The 15,080-nt window shown below is 42.1% G+C and overlaps 2 protein-coding genes across 2 annotated transcripts in view; both read left to right on the top strand.

The window, feature by feature from the left end:
- Positions 1–3,447, top strand: part of LOC108666523 (116 kDa U5 small nuclear ribonucleoprotein component) — an 18,901-nt gene extending 15,454 nt beyond the window's left edge. The window contains exons 5-6 of the mRNA XM_047885307.1: positions 11–291; positions 977–3,447. Of these exons, the coding sequence (XP_047741263.1) occupies positions 11–291; positions 977–3,259 (2,564 nt within the window). The 3' untranslated portion in view covers positions 3,260–3,447. The remainder of the gene's footprint in view (positions 1–10; positions 292–976) is intronic.
- Positions 3,448–6,783: 3,336 nt separating this feature from the next.
- Positions 6,784–14,587, top strand: LOC108666525 (histidine ammonia-lyase; the record flags this gene model as incomplete). Its single annotated transcript, XM_047885306.1, is given in 9 exon segments — positions 6,784–7,132; positions 8,771–9,068; positions 9,852–9,918; positions 11,159–11,261; positions 11,636–11,708; positions 12,181–12,247; positions 12,477–12,640; positions 13,921–14,060; positions 14,392–14,587. Coding segments are annotated over 8 exon segments (1,099 nt in total), but the record flags the coding sequence as incomplete, so codon positions are not given.
- Positions 14,588–15,080: the final 493 nt, after the last annotated feature.

The following is a 15,080-nucleotide window of genomic DNA, read 5'->3' on the forward strand; positions in this document are numbered from 1 at the left end:
AACACTCTAGACCACAACACTCTAGACCACAACACTCTAGACCACAACACTCTAGACCACAACACTCTAGACCACAACACTCTTGACCACAACACTCTAGACCACAACACGCTAGACCACAACACTCTAGACCACAACACTCTAGACCACAACACTCTTGACCGCAACACTCTTGACCGCAGCACTCTAGACCACAATACCGTAGACCGCAGCACTCTAGACCACATTACCGTAGACCGCAGCACTCTAGACCACAATACCGTAGACCGCATCACTCTAGACCACAATACCGTAGACCGCAACACCACAATACCGTAGACCGTAACACCACAATACTGTAGACCGCAACACTCTAGACCACAACACACTAGACCACAATACACTTTTTCCGAATGCTCCGTTGCTCTGTCCTGTTCACAAAGACTGTTTTTCAAGTGACCAAGATCGTTTTTTCGTGTATTTTTCCCCCAGACTGGAAGTTGATACAAAAAAGTCTAATATATTCGTAAGAAGTCTAGACAATAACTCTTCCGAAATCCGTTTTAAAAGGATTTGTTTAAATCATAGAATTATTCTACTCACGTGAGTGTACCAAGAGCAAGGTCTTGATTTACTTGAGGAGATAGGATAGTAGCGCTTAATAGTGTCTCTAAACTTCGTCTGCAGACATCTTGAATTTGCGCAATTCGCTGCAACGTTACCCTGTTTTACTTTGTATTAACAGATTGAGTTTATTTACAATATTTTGATTTTTACTCAGAACAGTTTCAGAGTAATGTGGTTCTCTTAAGAGTTCGAAATTCAATTGTAAATCTGTTTAAATTTTATTAGCGGAAATTCGATTTTGTCTTTTAAAGATGATTCGCTGATCAATGAAAGTTTCGTCAACTCATTAACTGTAAATGTTCGCCCTTTTGGCTGCCTATAGAGATGATAATTTTGTTGCATTGCGCTGAGTCAATTTTTTTGTTGTTAGGTGACCGCGGCCATGCGACTGTGCGACGGAGTCGTGATCTTCGTTGACGCTGCAGAAGGAGTGATGCTCAACACCCAGCGCCTCATAAAGCATGCGCTGCAGGAGCGGCTCAGCATCGCCCTCTGCATAAATAAAATAGACAGGCTTGTGCTGGAGCTCAAGCTGCCTCCTCTCGATGCCTTCTACAAGCTACGGCACATCATCGAGGAGGTCAACTCTCTCATTGTTCAGAATGGCGACACTGAGAACAAGAACATGGTTTCTCCCTTGCTGGGCAACGTCTGTTTCGCGAGTTCCCAATACTCCATTTGCTTCACGCTCAAAAGCATGGCCAAACTTTACTGCCGCCATTACGGCTTTGACGTTCGGCTCGAGGACTTCGCTAAGCGTCTGTGGGGCGACGTCTACTTCAACCCGAGAACCAGGAAGTTTGCCAAGAAACCTCCAACCTCCAGCACGCAGAGAAGCTTCATCGAGTTCATCCTCGAACCGCTGTACAAAATCTTTTCGCATATTGTTGCTGATGTGGATTTGCATTTGCCTGAGCTCATGGATGAACTGGGATTACACATGACCAAAGAAGAACAGAACATGAACATCCGGCCGCTGATCAAGAACTTCATGTCAAAGTTCATTGGAGACTTTGAAGGCTTCACTGATATGTGCGTCACCCATATTCCGTCTCCAAAAGATAACAGTGTTAACAAAATTCAAACCACGTATACAGGCCCCATGGACAACTACCTGACGGAAGAAATGATGCGCTGTGACCCAGACGGCCCTCTTGTGGTGCACACAACAAAGCAGTACCCTAATGAAGACGCCACGGCCTTCAATGTGTTTGGACGCGTTCTGTCTGGCACTATTGAGTCCAACCAGAAAGTGCGCGTGCTAGGGGAGAAGTACACTCTCACGGACGAGGAAGACTCGCGCGTGCTCACTGTAGGCAGGCTTTGGATACACGAGGCGCGTTACAACATCGAAGTGAAGTATGTGCCTGCTGGCAACTGGGTCCTCATTGAGGGCATTGATGAACCCATTGTCAAAACTGCCACCATCACTCAGGCCGATCCGCCTATCACGGAACTGCACATTTTCCGACCTTTGAAGTTCAACACTCACTCTGTGATAAAAATTGCCGTGGAACCTGTCAACCCATCTGAACTGCCCAAGATGCTGGACGGGCTTCGTAAAGTTAACAAATCTTATCCACTTCTGAACAACAAGGTTGAGGAGTCTGGTGAACATGTCATCCTGGGTACTGGTGAGCTGTACCTCGACTGTGTCATGCACGACTTGAGAAAAATTTACTCGGAAATCGACATCAAAGTTGCTGATCCTGTAGTTAGCTTCTGTGAAACAGTCGTGGATACCTCATCATTAAAATGCTTTGCAGAAACTCCCAACAAGCGAAATAAAATCACCATGATTGCCGAACCTCTTGAAAGAGGATTGGCTGAAGACATTGAAGGTGAAGTGGTCCACATTTCGTGGGACAACAGAAAATTAGGAGAGTTTTTCCAGACTCGCTACGACTGGGATCTTCTTGCTGCGCGATCTATTTGGGCATTCGGTCCTGACCATTGCGGTCCAAACATTCTTGTGGACGATACGCTGCCGTCCGAGGTGGACAAAGCTCTTCTCGGATCAGTGCGCGAATCAATTGTTCAAGGTTTTCAGTGGGCTACTCGTGAAGGGCCGCTGTGTGAAGAACCCATCAGAAATTGTAAGTTCAAAATTCTTGATGCCGTCATGGCCAGCGAGCCTCTACACAGAGGAGGAGGCCAAGTCATTCCAACCTCCCGTAGAGTTGCGTACTCCGCCTTCCTGATGGCCACACCTCGTCTCATGGAGCCTTACTTGTTCGTGGAAATTCAAGCCCCAGCTGACTGCGTCTCTTCAGTGTACACCGTATTGACCAAGAGACGTGGCCACGTCACGCAAGACGCTCCCGTTGCTGGCTCGCCTCTCTACACCGTCAAGGCCTTCATCCCCGCCATCGACTCGTTTGGATTTGAAACTGACTTGCGCATGCACACCCAGGGCCAGGCTTTCTGCCTGAGCGTATTTCATCATTGGCAGATCGTCCCTGGCGATCCTTTGGACAAGAGTATAGTCATCAGACCTCTTGAGGCTCAGATGGCAACTCATTTGGCTCGAGAGTTCATGATCAAAACGAGGCGCAGGAAGGGACTCAGTGAAGATGTCTCTATCAACAAGTTCTTCGACGACCCTATGTTGTTGGAGCTTGCTCGTCAAGACGTCACGCTCAACTACGCTTAACTTGCGCACCTACCATGATTTTGTTCTGTGTAATGCTCGTCATCTAGAACTGAATCATTACCGTAGCACGTAAGTTGAAAAATCTAGTGTGTCCGAGATCGGTCAACACCCGTTCTCCGCTTATAACGTTAACACCGACATACAATCCTGTCTCTAAAAGTGCTGCGTTAAATACAGAATTGGTGTACTGAAGTCTTTTTATACCTTATTATTCGAACTGATTAATAACGAAACGATACCATGAGAGCAAGTTTGATAGGTGTTTATTCACTTGTTTCTTCTGTATACTTCCTGACGGCAACCTCCGTCAGATTGCAGAGCAGGGTTGGCGATTTTTTTGATTTTTTTAAAAAAATCAAAAATCAGTGATTTTTTTGATTTTTTCATGATTTTTTTGATTTATTTGATTTTTTTTGATTTTTTCAGCTTTTTTGTCTTTTTTGAGGTGTTATTTTTTATGTTGCAATTAGCCTACTAACAATAACAGTATATGGATCATAATGGATGGCTAAAAGGGCACTTATTGCCTCCAATAATGGTCAACAGGCCAAGGTGGTGTTCACCACATAGGGATTTTTGGGTAAACAAATATTGATAAGTCTATTCATTAGCTTTGTAAAGTTTGTATGGAGCAAGGTAATGAGCTAAATATTGACCATTTAACTGGCTTCAATATACAAAAACACTTCAGGAATGCAGATCTCCTAAACATTGAAGAGTCACATAACAGATAGGTAGCTGATAGCAAAAAAAAATCATGATTTTTTTATAAAAAAATCAAGTGATTTAATCACATGATTTAATCATTTTGATTTAATCATTGCCAACCCTGTTGCAGAGTGGAATAAAAACTGATGATATCGTTTCTTACCGCATTTGGGAGACAAAATTGAATTTTTTTTTTAGTTTTAAGCTCACGACAAGAAATTAGTTGAAATTTTTAATTATAAATTCACGCCACGACATCACTAGCAAATTTTCCGAATTATGCCGACACTAGAAAAATTATTGATTAAAAGAGATACCTTTTATACGGCATCAATGGAGTTGCATTTCCACTGGGCCTCTTCACTGGCCCCAAACAACAAGAGGGGAGGCTCGTTGTTCCTCACGTGGCATCCGCAAACTTCTAATTTCGCCAAAATGTATAACAAAAATGCCGTATTGCTATGCTTGAAGAAGGTTGAAGAAACGAATATGCTTTAATAGCTGGGTGCGCTGGTAACCAGTTGGTATCTTAACTTTTTGCTTCTGAGGCCATGAAGTGATTAATTCAACCCCCCCCCCCTGAGTTATTTTCTGAAAATTTTGAAATATTTGATTCACTTGTGGCCAAGCTCAAGCTCGCGAAATTTAGGCTTGATTCACACCATACTGCCGGGCTCGTGCCAGTAACTGTCCAAACAATTATTCTTTACTGATTTTCTATAGAAGCATTTACACCAGCCGTTTGAAGCACCTGCCCTGCCAAGGACGGTCTAGCCATGATCAAGGCAATATATTTTGACCGGGACGTCAATGCAGCATTGCCAACTTTTTATGTCGAGTGAACAGTTAGACTGCCAGCTGAACATAGCATCTTTTACGGAATATACCAGAACATGAATATCCATGCCAGTCACCATCGAAACGTACCAGATTTGCAAAATCTGGTGTGCGCATATACCAGTTGGCACGTTGCGTGGCCTGGCACGTGGCAGTATGGCGTGAACCAAGCCTAAGGTTGCCTTGCCGTGGCACAGCTCTGATCAGGTTGAAGGTCATGCGGTTGAGCTGCGGGACGGAGCTGGCCCTAGACCCATGCGGCTATTGAGTGGGTCAGGAGGCTCGAGCCTTCACGCTGGCACATTTTCCCATCCTAATCAGCTATGGCCGTGACGTACCCCATCAGTGGTACACTAATGGGAACACTTTTTATTAACGATCGACAGGAATTCAAACGATTTAATAACTCAAACGATGGTTGGTGGCATTTTGGATTCTGTTTCGTCAACGTCTTAAGACGGAACTTTTTCGTAGAGCCTCTGAATGTTGCGCATAGTCGTTTTATCGGGTCGCCCCCCCGGAAGTCAGATTCGATCCGCGGCCTGGTGGTGCACGGCTGGTGGTGGTCGAGCCCGGAAGAGGACAAAGCCGAGTGGTGCACGGCTGATTGGTGTAGGTCAGGAGAGATCCAAGGCGTTCGACTCAGGGCTTATTGGTGCACAAAATTGGTGGTGCACGGCTGCGCTCCCGTTTTATCCGTTCTTATCCTTTCTCGTGCCTTTCTATTTTTTAACTAACAAACCCGAATTTTGGTTAAACCAGACGCCTTGACAATCGCTTTATAGAAGAATAATAATTCTGAAATGCTGATGTTGGACTTGTCCTTGACATTAGATGCGATCAGTAATTTTTATTATTTTATTTAACATTCCATTGAGTCAATAGAAATTGGAACGTTGAAGGAGTAAATCGAATTCATTATAATAATTTTCAGACCGTTGCTGCTTATTTTTTGTGATAGTTCAAATGCATGGCGTCGCCTGGCACAAGTCAGCCGTTGATTAAGTATACGACGCGAAAGCTCAAATAAAAGTCGACTTTGAATACCCAAAACATTTTTTACTTGAATTTATACAATTAATGTACGTACGGCATCGAAATTTCCTTGTTCTAGAGCGAGTTGTGAGTGAATTCCGGCAATACGGGGACACTTCATTGCTGCGCTTGTTGGCGGTATCTAACAAACCTAAATTTAGTTATCTTTTACATGCCGTGTAAGCAGTTCAATAACTTTGTGGATGCAAATCCACGGTTGTAAGAATTGCGTTCTTGTTCGAACATGGCTTTATCCAGAATTTAAATGAGTAGAATGGAACAAGCCTCGTCTCCAAGGGAATCCAGTTCCGAGGCTTTATCGTCTCTTGGACATTTGACTCTTCCCTGATGCAATTAGAATTCGTTAGGTAAACACAAATGCGCTCACTGAACTAGAATTTGATTATATCATTACAATTATTAAAATACGAAGAAATTGTGTGCGTTTTACCTGCTTCATTTCCGAATTAAAATTTTGCTGAAGCGCTGCCCACAAGACATGGAATTTTATGTGAAAATATTGTAATTTCTGAAAGGGTCTGTATTTAAGATCCAAATCGTTTTCTTTCTAAAATCATAAATTGCAACAGTGTTTAAAGAATTAATCGTTCAAGTCAAATACCTTCTGTGCTCTAGGAAAGGCGACCTAGAGAATTAACTACAATTTCACTATAATTTCACCCATGGATAAATATGCAGGTACTGGTCAGTATCTGATATCATCACAGCGGCACTAAATAACTCCTCGGCTGTTCGTGTTGCAGAAGAAAACCGATTTTTTAAAGCAATTCTAAGCCCGAGCTCGCAAACAACCAGTGACGGCTACACGATTCCGCCGCCCCTTGTGTAAGAGAGGAGATAAGGGAACTGGTTTTCCGGGTCCTCCTGGCGCGTATTTATGCCACACCTCCCGCCACACCTCCGTTATCTCACGTGGGGTCGGCGCGCGATATGGTTGTAGTAGCGTCTCCTGGCGCAGGTGAAACTCAGCTGTTGAAACCTCACCAAGTGTTGGTACGTCCCAGCTGTTGAAACTTCACCAAGTGTTGGTACGTCCCAGCTGTTGAAACTTCACCAAGTGTTGGTACGTCCCAGCTGTTGAAACTTCACCAAGTGTTGGTACGTCCCAGCTGTTGAAACTTCACCAAGTGTTGGTACGTCCCAGCTGTTGAAACGCCGCCAGGTGTGATACGTCCCAGCTGTTGAAACTTCACCCAGTGTTGGTCCGTCCCAGCTGTTGAAACTTCACCAAAGAGTGCTACGTCCCAGCTGTTGAAAGGCCGCCAAGTGCAGGTAAGTCCCAGCTGTTGAACTCCGTCTGGTGCAGGTTTTGAGTTTGTGATTCTCGTTGTGGGAAGAAAATGAAATGCATGCACCTAACAGAAAATTGCATTTCCGACAAAAATTTGCATGTACTTTCCTACATTGAAATAGTACTTCCAAATAGAATGAACATCCCAACTACCATGAGAACGTACATTCTTGCTTCCAAATATTGTGTACACACCCGAATACCATGAGAACCCCTATTACCGTTAAGAACGTTCTTTCGTAATCTTATTAACCCTATTACCCTATTAATAATTTTCCCCTATTAACCCTATTACCCTATTAACCCTATTACCTATTAACCCTACTAATCCTATTACTATATTAACAGTATTAACCCTATTACCCTATTAACTCTATTACCCTATTAACCTTATTACCCTATTAATCCTATAATCGAAGTAAGTACTTTAGTAATAATCGATAGAGCGCACCCCTCTATATCGGTAACTTCTCTCACTTCGACTGCCTGTAGCTTCACCTGAATTCTCATGAATATTCTTGCCATATGGCTATGAAAAAATTGGCATGCTGCTTTCACGTGCTTCGCAGTCAATAGTAATGAATAATTCCTGCGCAATAACTAACATGTGCTATTCAAAGAAAGTTTATGTCCAAGTCTTTGAACAACCATTCTTCTAAATGTTTGTCACAGTCCTGATGAACTGATACTTTGAAGAGCTGCTCACACCGCCCTGGATTTTTTCGGCAATTCTGGAGATCGCGAGATGCTATACGTGACGCAGTAGCCATGAGCTGGTCATAACTGGTCATGCTTCACATGACCTAGTTTGATGTGCGCAGGTTGGAACATAACTTTCTTCCTTTTATCATTTCAAGACGTGGCTGAGTTTTAGAGTTGAGCTTCAAGTCAGATGTTGGAGGTAAATCCATTTCAACCTTTACGTATGCGTTTCTTTCCCTAATCCTGAGAGGGCAAGGTTTCTTCTCGTGATACTCGTCTAGCTATATGGCCAGGTTCAAGGGCAACACTGATGATTAAATTGCGCTTTTGCTGCCGTAATTACATAAATCTCTATCGAATTTCTGCTATTCATCATGACTGTTGGAAAATACAATAGGAACTGTAACTGGGTTATTCAAATCCATCTTCCAGATGAGGAAGTTTTTTACTTCCTATCACTGCGCTGTTAAATTTGTATCAGTAGAGGAAGTTTTCAATCCCGTCACTGCGCTGTCCAAAATCCTATTTGAAAGAAGGAAGTTTTTTTTCCTATGGGCAGTATTTGAGTTAAACGAAGGGATTGTCGAGTAATTGGCTATGTGCCACGATATTCTATTTTACTCGCAGCGACAAGAAAAAACTAACTGAAATTTTAGGCTCTTTTTGCGAATTCAAGTTGTAATTAGCACAATGGTCAGACTAAACACAATTTTAGTTGAGTGACTCGTGTGTTGTTGTAGTTTCTAATGGTAAATTTGAAGTCAGCCTCAAACAGATATCATCTAAAAGGAAACGATTTTAATAATTTAATGAATGACAGAGGTTCTGACATATACATACATATACCCTCTCTAAGCCCTTACCTAAAGATTGAATTGCTTGGAATTGGAAAAAAAAATTGCTTGGTTGTGCCTAAGGCCATCACCATGAAGGTGTCGGTGAGGGTGCGAGGCGAGTGGCTGGCAGTGCCGTGCGGCGATGGTGAACACGACATCGCCTGGCTCGGCCGTGAAGCCGTTGGTCGCTATCACAAGACCCTCAATAGGAGCGTCCCACGAGGCACTCATGACAGCAACCACAAAGCCCAGGCAGCCGAGCAAGTCTCGGAGTCGAGCGCTGTCGTCGCCGCCGTCAGGAAGACGAGAGGGGGAGCCCTGCTGGCGCCTAGTGACCTCATCAAAGATGTTCTCGATGATGAAGACTTCGTTAGTGTTGGTGAGTAATTCTTGGAAGGTTATTCATAAATGAATTTAAACAATGACTATCCATGCATGAATTTAGCTGTAGATGGAGTTCATGAAAACTTTCTGAAGAAAAACCAAATTTCGTGCCGCTTAGGGTGTAAATCAATGAATAGATTTATTACGGAAGTTGGATACTTTCTTCGAGCAGCTACCAAAATTCCATTTCTAAATATACTTTTAAAACTTTCAGTTTAGTATCATGAACACATAATCTATGCAGTTCAGTTTGCCCTTGGTACCAGTAATCTAAATATTTTAAGACTGTATCCTTTGCGTCCTTATTTGATTCTAACTTCATTCCGATTTGAGGTGAATTCAAACGGAAAATTTATTATACAATTGATCACGTCACTCTCATGTTCATACGGGCGAAGCTCAAAAATTCCATCGAAGCTTGATTGAACAGATTACGTGAAGAATGCATTCTTCACGTTATCTGTTACCTGGCGTGCTAATCACAATTTTACCTATACAGATATTACATTGGGTTGATGGTGAATCACAATAAAACACTTGCCTGCAACAAACTAGATTTTGATTGAATAACGATTGTATACCTATACATGGGTTGATAATTCAATAGATATTGGATCGGAAATTAATCAATTGTTTCCAAATAATTACAAGATACAATAAATCTAAATCTCTATATATTCATACAGCTGTCACATTCATTCATAATGTTATCGTAAGAAATATTATATTTTCTCATCAAATTCCCGCGGCAAATTTGAATAAGATTTTGTTTATACAGTTCTGGAGAATGATCGGCCTCATCCTGTGATGGTCATGCCTGGGATGTCCTTCATTCCTGAACAAATGTATCCTTTGTGCCCATATTTTCCCCAACAGTTTAACAGCATTGAGAAGAAATATCGCGTTTTTCTCATAATTTGCAGTCGGTGTCGGTGTCTTTCTGAGGTATCATGAACCCTAAACTTGCGGTTGTTCTCTTCTTGACTAGGAAATGAATACACCTTCAAAAAACAAGACTCGCGGCCAAATTTGCACGAGATATTGGTTGCAATATTCGCTGGTTGCGACATGTTTGTAGGGAATTAATCACTCTATAGATAAAAAAAAAACAAACCTTAGGTGGAATTTAACTCTAGAGATGAGAGAACAGTGAAACATCACACCTTTCCTTTTCCAATTTGCTTCGCTTAACATGCATAACTCGTGTCCAAGTAAGTCCAGTGTATAAAATGGAAGCGATATTGTCGAACTGATTAAGTCTAACGTGATGGAGTAGTTGCTGCCTTGACACACTTCGAGTTGGTTATCCATTGTCTTATTTTATTATAAATTTCTGTGTGTGTTTCAAGCCTGGCGCCGTAAATACTCGTATATTGGGGTTCTCTGGGCGTGTATCGACGATACCCACCGAGTCGCGATTTATCCTGCTTAAGAAATTTCGTTTATAGGGATTAATCGCCAAGCATTTCAAGACAGGAAGAGTAAGGGGTTAATTATGGAATATAATGCATTAGGTTCTAATATATTAGAACCTATAATGCACATATAAACATAATACACCAACATATATGATTAAATTTTCATATATGTAACGTACAATTAACATGAAAAAAGCGTACGCAATGAGCACAAACTGAGAAGTACAATTCAAAGATGTGTTTAGTGAATAATGGGCGAGGAAAATCAAAATAAACAAAATAAGTGTGCAAGTTTAAATAGAATTTGAGATGAGAAAAATGCATGGTTAACATGAGTGAATGTCCCTGAGTTAGTTGCGAGCTTCAAAACGAAAAAAATGTAAGGTCAGTTGAATATTTCGGGCTGCAAATGTTGCGACAGAGTTTTAACATAACATAACATAGTGATGTCAGCGCTGAAGAGTAGGCCTGATGTGACCTGTCCCATATTCTTGTACTTCTCGAGACTTGTTCACTGGAGATCCAAAAACAGGTCCTTCGGCAGGATATATTCCAAACTGACGATTTTGAACAAAACAAACTGGTTCTTGGTTCCAAGATATTGTCTACATTTTAAATGCACTCGCATGTCGATACTCTAAAGTTTCCTTAGCAATAATCGCCTCAGTCCCAGCAAGTACGTGGCGCCTTCAGAGTACCTCACACTGGATGGCAACTCCCTCAACCCCGACGACCTGGTCACCCTCGGCGCCGGCGGCCTCAAGATCAGGGTTGGTGTTTATACTCATTAATTTCTTAAATAAACTGCGTTTACAGAACATTTGATTTGTATTAAAAACTGATTAAGTGTATAACGTGGAACTCATAAAAAATATAATTGACAGCTTGCTGGTTTCCGCGAGTCATCAAACTTTTCGATTCAAGAAGACGAGTTTGATTCGAATTCGATTATAGGAGATTGTTGAATTTTTTACCCAATATCGTATAATTTTGAAATTATTGGCTGCAGTATGTTCATACCCTACAGCGCAACGTAAAAGAATATTTCCGCGTAACATTGTATAGCAGTGATGATACAGCAACAAATTCGTTGCTCCGCCGCTGTTGCTGAACTTCACTGAAAGACATGTTCTCGTGGCCGCAGCTGAGTTCCGAGGCGGAGAACCGCGTGCTGGAGTCCCGGGCGCTGGTCGAGCGCATCGTCGCTGAGCAGAAAGGTTAAGGGACAATTATTTTAATAATCCTAACCTACAATAAACGCAATTATAGCTTCCTGCGCATGTTCGAATAAACATGTGTACCCAAATCCTTGACCAACTCAAGAACCGAACTAACCTTGTGTAATAATTGGCTTGCGATGCACGCCTCTCGTGCGAACTTCAGGACTTCTTTCTCCTGTTTCGTGCCTCGAGGCCTTCATTTTACACTATTCAGGACCAAAGCAAAAACTTTGAGCTACGCACGTTTTAGTTAGTCAGCGTATCATCTGCGGTGCTTGAAAAAAATACATTTCACTTGAAATTAACAAAAAAAACGTGAAATAGTTGTCATAGTTGTAGCATAGCTGGTATTTATGAGATCATTGCTTAACTGGTATAATGTTTGTAAGAGATTAATATCAATCCTGGAATGCAGCCACATTGATATCGTGAGCCATATTGATATTGATGATCGTTCTCATGCCTGCAGTTGTGTATGGCATCACAACAGGCTTCGGCAAGTTCGCCAGAAAAGTTATTTCTCAGGAGAATTTGGGGTGAGCCACGACTCTGCACGTTATTCTTACATTCGACGCATGCTTAGAAAATAAGTCAGACTTAAAAAATAACTGAAAGAACAATGTCTGTGAAGGTTGTTTTAATTTGAATGAATAATAAAAATCTGAAATATCGAATTTTTTTCAACTAATGTATATAATAGTTTAATATCTTTGTTCTACAAAATAGTGCAAGAAACTCGCTACAATGTATGATGTTTCATTGCAGGAAGTTGCAGCTGAACTTGATCCGGTCGCACGCTGCAGGCGTCGGCGCACCGCTGTCGCCGGAGAAGACGCGGATGTTGCTTGCCCTCCGCATCAACGTGCTCGCCAAGGGCTGCTCCGGCATTTCTCTGCCTGCTCTGCGCTGCCTCATCAACGCCTTCAACGGTTCTTTGCTTCAACTGAGCAGGAGTTTTTACGTTCAGACTAGCGTTCCAATGATTCCAACTTCTTGGCTAGCGCTCCGATACACGGAGCTAGCATTCTGATTCTTAAAGCTGGCATTCGATGCTTGCAGTTAACGTTTTATTGCTGGTGTTGGCATTTTTTAGTACTCGCAGCTAACGTTAAAACCTTGGAGCTTATGTTTTAATGCTCGGAGAGGCATTTTATTTCACAGAGCAAGCGTTTTAATGTTCAAAGGTAGCATTGTAATGCTCGGCGCAAGCATTCGATTGTTGGAGCTAGCATTCCTTTGCTTGGAATCAGCATTTAAAAGGTTCAAATGGTAATTTTAGAATCGGCTAGCTTTTCACATGAAGCCTCGACACCAGTGAAAAATTTCCTCTGTCTATATTCCTTCATCTTCATCCATCGTTGTTTTCTTTGATTGACTAATTTCAATCGCTCATAATATCACTTATGCTTCGAGTCATCGACCAAATGTGCTAATTTATAAATTTTATTTTGTGCACAAAAACATACCTGTTGAAACAACGTGCTGAATTGATATGTTTGATATCGTTCAAATCTTATCGTTTATCGCAAATTATCGTCGATATATATTACCTAAAGGAGTAAATTATAATTTTTCATTGCACTTGTGTCGATGATCCCAGGTCAAAGATCCCAACCTTTCTGCTTGGAATTTTTTCCTTATAACCCAAATTCTGATAATAATTTAGTGACAGTCGTAATATTCTCACTTTCCAAAGCAAAAACCTGTTATGGAAAATCTGGACCAATTCAGCTCATATGTTGAATTAACGCTCTGCGAGATATATGAAATTTTGGACGGCTTCAGCCTAGGGGACAGCCTAGTAATGAAGGAGCTAGAATTACTAGAATGTGTAGAATTACTAGAATATGTAGAATTACTAGAATATGTAGAATTATAGAATATGTAGAATTACTAGAATATGTAGAATTACTAGAATATGTAGAATTACTAGAATATAGTTATTTTATATTCTATCAATAGGTATAGAATTGATAAAATTTATGGTTAATGTGTACGACGTCTGGATATACATATTGACGTGACGTCTGTGGGGCTGGATTAGCATATTGACATGGCGTTTGTGGGGCTGGATTAGCATACTGACATGGCGTTTGTGGGGCTGGATTAGCATATTGACATGACGTTTGTGGGGCTGGATTAGCATATTGACATGACGTTTGTGGGGCTGGATTAGCATATTGACATGACGTTTGTGGGGCATCTTCAGCTTCGTGTCTGCCGTGGGTGCCGGAGAAGGGCACCGTGGGAGCCTCAGGAGACCTCGCCCCGCTCAGCCACCTGGCGCTGGGGATGTTGGGGGAGGGGCGCATGTGGAGCCCCAGCACTGGCTGGGGCGATGCCAAATATGTAAGAACAATAACCTATTGTGGGATGCTATGAGCTAAAATGATCTTTTCTACTGGATGGAATTTGATCCATTACTTCCCATTGCCATCTAAGTGGAATAACAGTTTATCAGCATTATTTATAAAATAAAATTGTGATTCGTTGCTTCGTTGCAATAGATACATAAATATAGACCTCCAAATGGCAAATCATTACAACGTTATCCTCGCTGCAGCTCAAACGAAATAAGTCCATTATTTTATCAATAGACCACTTCGCCTCCTTTTGTTCAGAACAAGCAAACTTAATTGTCGCTCACAGCACATGTGGATACGTGGATTATCTTCATCAGGTGATGGAGTCCCACAATCTGAAGCCCATCGTGCTTGGGGCCAAGGAAGGCCTGGCGCTCATCAACGGCACTCAGTTCATCACCGCCATCGGCACGCTGGCGCTCAGTAAGGCGGAGAACATCGTGCGGCAGTGCGACGTTGTGGCCGCCCTCACCCTCGAGGTTATGAAAGGCACCAGCCGAGCCTTCGATAGTGGTCAGTCTTTGGTGACATGGATTGATTTTTTCATAATCAAAAATGGAGTACTTTTAAATCACGCTTTTCCCAGTTAGGTGGCACTAAGGTACTCCTGCCACTTGCAGTGGTGGATTTCAGACTCCTTATAACGAATATAAAAATTATAGCATTGCTGCAATTTTGCAACACGACAGCGGAGAGATTATTTGATCAACGTTTCGTCACAATATAGGTTCAGTGGTTATTATTGCCAAAATTTATTCATGTCAATGGGTGTAAATGGTGCATTACACACGTTAAAGCTAGCCGATGGGGCCACAAGTAGGGTCACAATTGAGGTGTTTTCCATGTAGCAGAAATGATGTTTCTAAGGTTTTGTCGATGTTACAGAGATGGGCAGAGGCGGGCAGTAGCGCGCTACATGTAGCGGCCGCTACTAGCGGCCGCTACATTTTCAGTAGCGGTAGCGGTAGCGGCTCTACATTTAAGGCAATGTAGCGGTAGCGGTAGC

The sequence above is a fragment of the Hyalella azteca genome, unplaced genomic scaffold (assembly GCF_000764305.2).
Source record: "Hyalella azteca isolate HAZT.00-mixed unplaced genomic scaffold, Hazt_2.0.2 contig17500, whole genome shotgun sequence".
NCBI classification, from domain to species: Eukaryota; Metazoa; Arthropoda; class Malacostraca; order Amphipoda; family Hyalellidae; genus Hyalella; species Hyalella azteca.